The 12,774-nt window shown below is 27.3% G+C and overlaps 1 protein-coding gene and 1 pseudogene across 1 annotated transcript; both read right to left on the bottom strand.

The window, feature by feature from the left end:
- Positions 1–204: 204 nt before the first annotated feature.
- LOC112690782 (SCAN domain-containing protein 3-like) lies at positions 205–2,223 on the bottom strand. The gene is made up of 3 exons (XM_025564876.1): positions 2,151–2,223; positions 1,140–2,086; positions 205–1,056 (listed from the first exon to the last, which is right to left on the bottom strand). Exons 1-3 carry the CDS (start codon positions 2,221–2,223, stop codon positions 205–207), a joined length of 1,872 nt encoding a protein of 623 aa, XP_025420661.1.
- Positions 2,224–10,112: 7,889 nt separating this feature from the next.
- LOC112690783 lies at positions 10,113–11,453 on the bottom strand (annotated as a pseudogene).
- Between the last annotated feature and the right edge of the window lie 1,321 nt (positions 11,454–12,774).

Raw genomic sequence — 12,774 nt, forward strand, 5'->3', positions numbered from 1 at the left:
CAGTGGTTCTCAACCGGTGTGCCGCGGCACACTAGTGTGCCGCGAGATTGTCTAGGTGTGCCGCGGGAAGGTTAGGTTATTAAAAACAGTGTTTTATTTCGTGACATTTATTTTTAAAAATTATTTAATAAATATTTAAAGAACTAAATTATTTAAAGTAAACAAAGGAATATTTATATCATAAAGTGAATACATTTTAAATTACTAGTGAGAAACTTGAGCTTGTCGTTTCGTACACAAAAGTTCAATACGTGGTCGAATTGAAGACAAGCAGACACGCATTTCCTGATCAACGGAAAGAAGTCTCTCCCGTTTTTTGTTTTTTATGTTTGTAAGTGCCGAAAAGCCTAACTCGCACAAGTAGGTGGTTGAAAAGTGTAACAAAATGTTGATTGCTTCAACTGCTATTACTGGATATTCTGTCTTTGCATACATCCAAAATCTAATTAGTGGTGATTCATTATATTTCAGTCGTAGTGTTCTATCCTCCTGAATTTCTGCCAGCTGTTCTTCTTTCTCAAGAGATAGGTCAGCTGTTGATTCTGACGAAGTAGCGTAAGGATTGCGCACCCAATCATACTTTTCAACTGAGATATGGGGAAAATACTGTGCCATGCTGTCCTCAAGATCTGTAAGGTGATTTAAAACTAGTTGAGTGGTTATGTCCCCCTGAGGATCTATATCAAAAGTTAAAGGAAACATCTTTAAACTTTTATTTTCTACATGCCGTTTCCAAACTTGTAGTTTCTTTAAGAACCCTTTCAATTTATCACTTGAGGTCAGGACATTTTCTTCTTTTCCTTGCATACTTTCATTTAAGCAGTTTAAATGATAAAATATATCAGCCAAGTAAGCTACTTTGGCACACCACTCTGTGTCGTTCAAATACGCAGCAAAGTCTGGTTTTTCAATGCTAAAGAGTTTTGACAGCTCGTTTTTAAGCTCATAAAATTTCTGCAGGACTTTACCTTTCGACAACCAGCGTATCTCTGTATGAAGAACCAGAGTATCATGTTTAGATCCCGCTTCACGACACATTTCTTTGAGAAGTCTTGTCTTAAGAGCCCTCGATTTAACGAAATTACCATGTTTACAACTAGGTTCAAAACACTTTTCAATTCTGCAGGAATAGTTTTCACCATTAGGGCCTCGCGGTGTATAAAGCAATGTGTTGAGCCCACATTCGGAAAATTTTGTTTAACTTTAGCAACAAATCCTTTGAATTTTCCTGTCATAGCAGGTGCACCGTCAGTACAAACAGTAAGACAGTTTTTCCAAGATAGCCCATTGTCTGTTAAAGTATTGGACATTGAATCATACACGTCTGCTCCAGTTGACGTTGTGGGTAGTTCAGAACATGCCAGAAATTGTTCGATAACTGAGTCGTCATCAATGAATCTGATATAGCTTAGTAATTGACATTTCTTACTTATATCAGTTGACTCATCGAGCTGCAGTGCAAATAATCTACTGTCACTTAACTTTTCACGTACATGGCATTGGATGTCTGAAGACATGTCACCAATACGCCTTGATACTGTATCGTTTGACAATGGAACCAAAGATATTTCCTTCTCTGCATTGTCACCCAGCATAGATTTAACTATTTCTTTGCAGGCCGGTAAAATGACGTCTTCTGCGATAGTGTGAGGCTGCATTCGTTTGGCTACTATTTCAGACACTTTATAACTGGCCAATAGTGCTTTCTCACTAATAGTAGCTCTACGTACCATGGTTTTTGCTTGTTTTTCTTCCGATGACAACAGTAGACTGAAGTAATTTTTATCTTTTCCAAGTAAATGGCTATGTTTACTACTTAAATGCCTTTTCAATTTACTAGGGACCATGGATTCGTTGCTGAGTTTTTCTCCACACACGATACATTGTGGTACAGGACGGTTTTCAGGACCATTAAATGTAAAACCAAAGCTCAAATAGTTATCAAGGTACTTACGGACTAAAATAGGAGTAGGTTGTTTATTTTCCTGCACCACTTTACTTACAACACTTGTACTTGCAACAGGATCATCCTCCTTTTCGATGCTAGTATTCAATGGTACACCATCTTCAAGTTTTCTTTTTTTTACTATAAATTTATCCATATTACAATAAAAACTACGCACTAAAAATTTTTTTAAACTTTAATTTACGAGCACGTTTACGTCGTCTACGGCCTAACTGTACGATTCGACTGAACAGTTTTATCTGTACAGATAAAATCATACGTGTGTAGATTAATACGACGTAGTTTTTAGAACTGTACAGTTTTTCGGAAATAAATTGACCAATTGTGTGCTAATTGTGCTGATAAGACGATACCGGATACTTGTATAAGCGCGTGGCGATAACTAATGCCTTCGGCGAAGTTGTCGAAGTTGTTGTGGTTGTCAAGTGCACGAGTGTGCCGTGAAAACTTGTGATGTATAATAGTGTGCCGTGAACTAAAAAAGGTTGAGAACCACTGTTCTAAAGGATAAATTATTTAATGTAAACTATAATTGGATTCAGTCCTTAAAATTAAAAATATGCGTTATATACCTATACATAAATGGTATATTAATATCTTGTAAAATAAAAATAAATATTTTAATATTTGATTATTATTAGTTAACCAACTACTTATTTTATATTTCTTAGATTTATAAAATAAAAAATTAAATAAAATTTAACAAAGGTAAAATATTTTCACTTAAATACACATAATTTATAAACCTACGTATGTTTCATTATATTTATATTATTTCTAAAATGAATATACTGTTTCAGGTGGCCGTAAGAATAAAACCATTACCCGCAAACGAAACAGACAGAAACTTATACGTGGTAGATTCCAAGGTATGTTATTTTATCATGTATTTAATGAAAATTACATCAACATTTCCCGATTAGATAACACTACGGTGATGATAAAGGTTTGAATTTCGTAATTTAAAAATATATAAATAAAAATAAAATCACCATATAATTTTTAATTACTTTTAGAAATCAACATTTTTTTAATTTTTTTACATATGCAGGTATGCAATTTTAACCATGCTTTTTTCTTTATTTTTCGCTCGTTATGCCATAATACAATATACGATTAAACGAATGGTTAATATTAAAAAATAAAGATTTTAAACTTAAGAAAATTTAAAAAATAATAATAATAAATAAAAATTAAAAAAATTATATATTGTTGGTAAACTATTTACCTAAAACAAAATCATTTTCTACTTAATGTGATCTATAAACTGAAAGGGACTAAAGAGTTAGTTTATCATCTAATTCAAAGCAATTACAAAATATTCGATTTAATAATTTTTAGATCTATTGATTGTTGATCTGCATAAACTATATGATAGAACCAATACTTATATTTATATGACTGTATTTCAACAAGGATTTTTCGCGTAACGTAAATAAAAATTGACAATTAAACATAATTATATAGAACGAAAACTTTTTAGAGATTGATGAAATGTGACTTTTTAATACAGATGGTTCTAACATATCTTCTAAATGATGATTAACTTAGCATATTATGCTAATGATATGCCCAACAAAAAAAGAACATTTAATGCATTGTTAAAACAAAAATATTTAGTTATTATTTCGTGATTTTGATCGTTTTTTCAGAATGTTTAATTCAAACGTTAGTCAATTTTTTTTTTAAATTAAGTTTAAATATTTTTTTTTTTTTTTAACGAAAATGTATTAAACGATATTAGTTATAAAGTTAAAGACATTTCATAGTTTCGAAATATTTTAATTTTTAACTTTATTCTGTTTTTAGGCACTTGCGGAATTTTTGATTTCCCCAAATTCTTTTGATGCGAAAGATAATACATAAAAAATTAGGTTATTTTGCTATATCAATCATCTTTAAAATTATAAACTGATCCACAGATAAACAGATTTTGTTCAAAATCGTTTTTCGAGATCAATAATACATTAGTTTTAAGTTTAAAAGGCTAATACCATTAGGCAATACCATTCAACCAACCCTAAATTTCACTCCTCCTAGGAGTTTCGATCTTTTTATATTTATATTTAATATTAATATATTTTTATTCATTTACTCGTACCTATATATATATATTTTATCTTTGAGTCTTGAATATTTTATACAAACATAAATATAATATAATATTTTTTACATTTTAGTTTTATACCGATAATAAGATGTGGCACAAAAACAATAAAACTCGAATATTTTTAATATTATTGTATTTCTATCAAGGGAATAATAATTTCAACGCCAATGAGATTCAAGTAAAATTTACGCCTGATGTTTTTTTTTTTTTGTAATCGGACGAGAACTAGTGTATTCAACGTGGTATGGTCGTGGGCGAAAATTATGTGTTTTGTAATATAATCCATTTAACAGGAATTTTATTTAAATTATAACTACGGGTCATTCACCTAACATTGATTGCTTTATATATAAAATATAAATAAAAAATAGCTTATAAATAATACTTAAATTACTACCTCTAATAAGAGCTTATTGATTTTAACCATATATTCTGTACTTCTGATGATTATCTGAGGTTTCGATGATGGTAAAACAAATATCTCGTTTCACTCAGTAACTAAAATATTATAATTCTATAATTATACTGACTATAGGATATCATAGTATAAATTCGTCATTTATTTTATGAGGACATAACTGAGGACATAACCGTGGATTGTAAAAATAACTTGGATCCTTTTTATGGTTTTTATGATATATACTAAGTTAGTTATTAAATAATTTTTTTTAAGCTTTTTTGTAGGTAATATTATTATTTTTAAACTGTAGAAAATATTATTTTTTTTCTGATTAAATATTTTGGTTATATATTAAGATTCAAGTTCATACAATTTTTTGGAATAATCTCTTATTTATAATAATAGCGAGTTTAAATTATTATTTTATAATACATATTAATAATACATAAAATTAATCAATATTTTTTGAATTATAATTTTTAAATGCTTAGTTTTAACATTGATAGGTTATAGATTTAATACATTCATTGTCTGATCAGATAAATTAAATTACATTTCAGAAATATTTTTGTAAATATTACATAAGTAGGCATAATGCGAATTTATTTAAACATTAATTTGTAAGAGGTATTATACATTTTATAATATTTCAATACTTAATTACATCATAAAAAGTAATTAAATTTATAATAATAGTATAAATAGTATAAAACATCTTTTAAATTATTAACTATAAAGCTATTAAGTTCTATAAGGCTTTTACTAAATTATATTTTATATTATTTAATATTCGTACTACATTAAGTGTTACTCTTTAAACAAGCATAATGATTTATATCTTATAAAATCTTGGTTTCTAACAAATATTATTTTAAAGCCGGATGTCACATTTATTTTATTAATTGAGGAACATAATACATTTGTAATATTAATCTGGATAAGATAATTAAACTTACAGATTTACCGTTATTATCTGCTCACGGATATAGAATCTTGTATTATAATACACACAATTGTTGCGTATAAGCCATATCGATTGTTGTAGTCAGTATATATAGTAAATTATAATTAATAGGTACCTTAGGAAACAAGAGTAGACCTGATACAAAAGAAATTAATAAAACTAATTATTTTTAAATGTAGAAATATTGTTTTACATCTAACTACACCACAACTTGATACAGCATCTTTGAATAAAATGTATTAAGAACTCTTGTTTAAATAAAATAGTAATAATAAGTCATTTAAAAATATAATTAATAAATATTTTGTTTTTCGTAACTGGTTATTATGCCGATAAAATACTCTCTCAAATGAGTTTTTTCAACTATGTAAATAATCAATAGTCATTAATTGCAAACATATTCAAAGTACTTGTTTGTTTATGATGTATGTCTGAAATTGCTGGAAGTTGCTTTTTTTTTTTACCTTTGACCGCCTTTCCCTGTAATTATGGTCATAATTGGTGTCTGCTGTCAGTTTATAATAATTTCAATATTAATTTGCAGTTTCAAGGCCTAACAATACAGGTTAAATATTTATTTAGTTTTTTGTGAATTTCAATACAAATTTCAACAATTTATTTCAATCTAATTTCTAAATACATTCTTATGGTCACTCAGAATCTGACGAAAAAAATGTTTTATTTTATTTTATATATATTCTTTGTATTCATTCATGCAATTTTTAATAACAGATTTGAATTATTAATAAAAATCAATTTTTTATTTAAAATACATAAATAATTCGTTTTTGAATCAAATATCAGTAATATTCGTATTGCACCGAAAATGCATAGAAAAAATAAATATGCACCGAGTTTAAATATAAATGTTGAAAATTTTCAAAATATGATTTAATTAATAATATCATCTATGAATGATTTTTAAATAACACAGTTTTAAGTACCATTTAACTGATAGAACATAAGTTTTACATAAATATACTTTTACATTTTTAATATTTTTATTATAAATAATAATTACGCAGGTTTTACCATTAGTTGACTTCCTTAATATTATTTTTATGAAAGCTTTATATATAAATATTACCATAGATACTCAGAGAATCGATCACTCTGTTAAAATTTGGTTATTTTATTTAATAGAAACAACGTTTTCATACTTTGTGAAGTACGAAAATATTTCACTAAATGGTAGTGTTTTCATGAAACGATCATTCCAATTGTGACATTGTGGCTATTCCGCAAATTTCATATATATAATATGTACGATTCTGCATGATTTCAAATGCAACGTTGCCGTAACATTCGTTTATAAATGTTTGTTAAAACATATAGACAATACAGATGTATTTACGTTTTGATTCATATAAGTACTAGTAATTTATTTTTGGAGGTAATAATAATTTAAAAAAAATAAAACAAAAATGTTTATTTAATTATTTTATTGCATGTGAAACATATTGAAATGTTATGTTGTTATTATTGTTTATTGAAATAACATATTTTAACCATAGAAATAAAAAAAAAAAAACCGACCAGAAACTGATCAATATCACAATACAAATAATAATTAAAAAATATAAAACAAAATCAATATTAATATCAAATTAAATAATAATGGTAGTGTTATGTACAACGAGAATCTCGTATAAAGATCCGTTAAATCAAGTTCGCGTAAACTAATAGCACGAGTAGATCAAAACATATGACTACACAATTCAAAATAATGGAAAACATGAGTTCAGGTTTTAACGATCATGTAACGCTGCATTTGAAATCATGCGGAATTGTATATGTTAATAAATGGTTATGAATATCTAGGCGTATCTGCAAAATGTGTGGAATCGTAACGTAGTCATACCATAACGGTCTAAAATTAAATTTCAATTCAACATTTTTAATTATTGGGACTCCTTTTAATTTTTCCCAAAATGTATTTTCCACAATTAAAATGTAGGTATTTAAAAATGACTATATTTTTTCAAACTGTATGAATGTGTTGACAAGACACGTTGGAATATGTTTAATTTACTATCGAACCGCAATGATTTTGTAAGTTTTATGCTTTTGTTTTTCTATTTTTGTTATTTCGTCTGAAAAAACTATATTAATAATTATTCGTAATAATTTTCTATAATTAACATTTATTTAAATAAATTAAAAATATTTCAAGGAGAACGGTAAAGTAATAAGTCAAGTAATTTTATATGGACAATTAAAATGTATAATTAAGAAAATTTATGAATTCTAAAATTCTAAAATACTGAAAACTATTTAGCAAAGGTTATTTTTAAACTACACAGTCAATTTATAGTACAATCAAATTATATAAACTAAAATTTTAATAATACTTGTCAAATTAATGTTAATTTATATAGTATAACACAATTAGAGAATTCTAATAATCATAGTTTTTTTTTATGTTGGAATTTTAAACATCTTCAACATAATTTATTGTATTTAAATCTAAGCCATCTTTGTTATTTAAAAAAAAATAATTATATCTTAGCAAGTTAAGTAGTATATAAACGTAGAAAATTTTAAGTTTTATTTAAGTTGGTAACGGTGGACTAAGGTATGTTAATTACAAGTATTATAAATTATAATAAATTATAATAATTATAATTTATAATTAATTTATTATAGGATAATTCAAAGGTCAACACTAATAATTAAACTGGGTTTTTAGCACTTTTCTTGGAGTACTCCAATAAAATATGCTAAAATATGCAATGATGATAACAGTATGAAAGAATTATTTTACAATACATTATTGTAGTAATTATAATTCAAAAATAATAATACAATATCATTATCATTAATCAAATTTTAACTTTTTTTAAATAAAATATATCAATAACATTTAAATAAATTAATATAAAGATATAAGTACCCCTTTTTTTAAAAAATCGGCTATAGATCCTTTACTTGGGAACTTGGTGAGTTAATGCTTGAGGTGAAATTTTGTTGTAAATTAAAAAGTTAAATTTGTTATTAATAGTTTTCTTTTCTTTTATAAAAAAATTAATTTTTATTATTTAAAATACTTGTACATTAAATTTAAACTTGTACATTACTTGTATATTAAATGGAGTTGTTAAATTTAGAATAAAAGGAATACTTTGTTCTTAAATGTTATCAAATGGGTACCTAAAAATATGTTATGCGACAAAATATGTATTCTCCAAAGAGCTAATTTACTTTTTACAGTTTCATACTTTTATGATAAATAATAATAAAACAACACATGAAAAATACAATTACTTATTTTTGTGAGGATCAAAGCATTTCACATCACAACAAAATGCAAAGTATAGTGTAGTCAGGTAAGTTATTTTTGAAGTATCTACTGTGGTTTAAAGTCCACTAGTCATGCGACCATAGAAATAAGGAACTGACCTAAATCTTTTTTATTAGATTTTTGAGTTTTTTACCATTTATACCCCATTCAAGGTTGTGTTAATTTTATGATCTTAATCAAAATTATTCATTGTGACCTTATTTTTATAGGTCATTTGGTTTTTGGTTACCTATTGTTGAAGTCTTGTAACATTTTAATTTATTTGTATTCGTAATTCCATAGTAGATTTAAATGATAAGGTGTTACTTAGAATGTAAATGTTTTTATGACTGTGAAATGCTTTATTGTAAAGAGTAAAAAAAAAAAAATGTTTATATATTTATTTATTTATTGTATGATCAATGGGGAAAAGCCCTTTATAAAATATAAGATAACAACAAATTATACAACAGCCAATTTATATATATATATGATAATTATATTAAATTTCCATAAAATTTTATATAATATATTATTGACTAAAAAAATAATTATCATAATTATAATGCTAAAACTTCAATAATTGAATGAAATATAATTATAAAATGGAGATAACTAAACTATTTGGATATTATTCGCTAAGTCTTAAAATGAAGCATAATTTCAAAGAAAATAGATTTAAACTATTATTTTTAATACTATTTTTATTCATAACTCAAGTAATTTGTAGTATTTTTAAGTAATTTGTTATAAGTGGATTTAATAAAAATAATGATTTTAATTTTCAACATTAGTAGTAGTATAATTTGGACAGTTCTGACACCATATCCTGCATATCCTGCATATCCTTCTTATCTTTCTGAACCACCACCGCCCGATCACGCACGTGCACGACACACGTCACAGACCCCCCCACCACTACTATGTCATACCCCACCGGCACTGACGCAGCGTTCCCAGAAATATTGCCGCCGCCGTCTCCGTCACAGCATTTGTCGCCGACGACCCCACCGATCGTGTTCGTTTCTACCCTCCCACCCTTCTCCCACCGCCTCTCATTGTATACTATTGGCCGGCCGTGTTTTTGTTAATATCCGATATCAGTAGTGATAATATAAAATATGATTACAATTAACGGCTAATGCTATCGTACAGGTGATAACACATTTGAAAACATAACGAATATTCGGTTTTTGATATTAACCGATACCAGTTGTGATTACCAGTTTGTGATACCAGTTTGAACTAGCGTTCAAAGTTCAATAGGCATTGCTCATTTTATTTCTTGTTGTTTCGTTTAACGTGTACTATTTAATACTCAGTATGCGATTAAATAAGTATTTAAAAGCAGTTTCAAATAATTATTATGTTTAGGGTAGAAGACGAGTTGATATTTAGTTGGTTCAATAACATATAATTTTTTCATATTGTAATTTAACATGTAATTTATTTTTCTTTATAAAGGAATTAATAATATTTTGAACAAAATGTAGTATTACTGACAGAGCCGGTTTGAGTGGGCGGAGAAAGTCGATGTAATTTTGAACATTATTCAAATTTTTAGCGAAGTACCAAGAGACTTTTCGAGCGGCTGACGACGAGATTTCCACTAACCCAGGGGTCTTCACCATATCTATCCTCACTTTTTTTGATCTAGCAACCGACGTGGTATTCGTGGTAGAAACGCGTTTCTCGTTAACTGATGTGGTATAAGTATATTTTAAACAAAAAAAAAAAAAAACCTAATTAATATCTAATGAAAATAAAATACCCACACAGCATTTGAAAAATTATAATATCCTTAAAATATTTTTCAAAGGTTAATAAAACAATATTTGTTCAAAATTATTATATATAATATGTTTAAGTTTACCTCAACGGTGTTTGGCGAGTTCAGTACGGGTTTTGTTTTAATTTGACTAGTTAAAATGTTTTATAAATCTTGTTTAAAATTATTTTAAAAAATGTGAAATTCCTGATCAAAAAAAATATATTGCTTAACTATTTTCTAATTATTTATGCAACTTTTTAACGATAATCTAAAAAATATTTTGCCAACTAAATCATTTTCCTGAAAATATTTTTTTTATATTTTGAAAATATTTTAATTCTATGTGGGTATAGTATCGAATTCTATTAAAAATCTAATTAGCCTCGCAAGTGATAAATAAATTGGTTTATCTTTTAAAATATAATATGACGTATGTCTTTGTATAAAAATCCACGATGGTTAAATTAAAGTTACCGGGTCTTTTAAAAAATCTAATTAATTTGGGTTTGAAAAATAAAACTAACCTGTAATAGTGTCATGTTTCTCATATTCGTCCATTGCAATCATACACAAATCATCCTCGGATAACTTATTCAATCCGCCAGCCGGGATATCGGGAACAAAAATTTGAGGTGCGATCTGTATATCACCTTGGTTAACATGACGGACAATAACGAGGCGCAAACTGTATGACACTCTGTCGAGTGGGTTGAGCAACAATCGGTGCAGCAGGTTGACGATAAGCCGGAACGTTGACGATACCTTTTAAAAATTAATATTGATTCAAAAATAAATCATATAAACAATAAATACGTACCATGAATGTTTTTCATATGTTTGCTGAGGCCGGTTTTGTATGAAAATGACGAGGAGCAAATTGTACATGGAAATCGTATACCCGCATGCTTTTTTTGGCGAGCGATAAAATTGTATTTACGTGTAAAAGTAATAGCAATTAAACATTTTTTAAATTATATGAAAATATAAAAACACTATGTTAGGTGTAAATAAAATAAATTTTTTTTTTTTAAAAGACGGAACGAAAAATATATGCACGACGGTTCAAGACTTATTCAGAAGATATACATTATTAAAATGTTAAAAAAAAATAACATAAAGGTAAAATAACTCTAGAGGATCTGCTTATTGACACTGATATAACAACACTACTCAATTACTAAAATGCATCGTCCAGCCGAGGGTCGAGTGAGCAACCAAAAGAGTTGAATCAACATATTCTTTATGCTAAATTCCCACTGGGCGATCGGTTCTTAGAAAATGTATACACTTTCAATTAATTATAAGCGTAAGATCGCATTTTAATATATTCTTTTAAGTATTGGTCGGCTAATATTCCAGGGAACGCTACGTCGGTGGTACGTATTCAAAATGTTTTTTTTTTCGTATATATGAAAGTAATAAATTTAATTTAGTAATAATTAAATTTGTATATATCATGATTTTTATTAGTTTAGATTTACACATACACACAAACAAGTATTATTTTATTTAAGTTTTGATGGGCCTGGTGAAATATTTGGCACGTATACGTTGTCAGCTAATTGAATGACGTTAGCGACGTGCAAAGATTGTTCATATGCATCCATTGCCTTGTTACAAAAATCATCATCGTCTTCATGAAGAACATTATTCATTTTATCCTCTATAAAATATCTTTGGTTACAAATGGGAATAATGTACTTTGAAAAATTACTATACCAGAAAAATAATTATTTTCATTATATTGGGTAGGAGTGAACATATCGGTGGAATAATTGTGTAGTAGAGGGTGAGATGCAATAGCCAAATTAATATCTTCCGTGGAAATCATGATAGGTGAATCTAAACTTAATTCTTCCACTCGAATCAAGTTCGGTGAACGAGGTGATACAAGTGAGTCGTATCCACTGTCATAGTATTGTGTCTAAATTATTTTAATATTAAGTAAAACATATTTCAATGATAATTTGTTTTTTTGTTATTAATCGTACCTACCATATCTCCAAACATTTCTCCTAATTGATTATCATACAAATCATTAACATCGTTTGATGAGTTGCTCATCTTTGTATATTAAAAATAAAACAAAAGATTAACTACTGTGAAAACACGGAGTGAGTATATAAATATATGGGTATGTGATGTTGAATACGATACTAAGGACACACTGACGACAATATTCGACTATTTAATTTTTTGACCGGTGATTTCGTTTGTATTGTATTTTTCCTAATTACAGCAGTACCTATTTCAAGCTAATACGTTGATACGTACATTTTTAAT

Source organism: Sipha flava, unplaced genomic scaffold (assembly GCF_003268045.1).
Source record: "Sipha flava isolate LNK unplaced genomic scaffold, YSA_version1 520_pilon_pilon, whole genome shotgun sequence".
Lineage (NCBI taxonomy): Eukaryota > Metazoa > Arthropoda > Insecta > Hemiptera > Aphididae > Sipha > Sipha flava.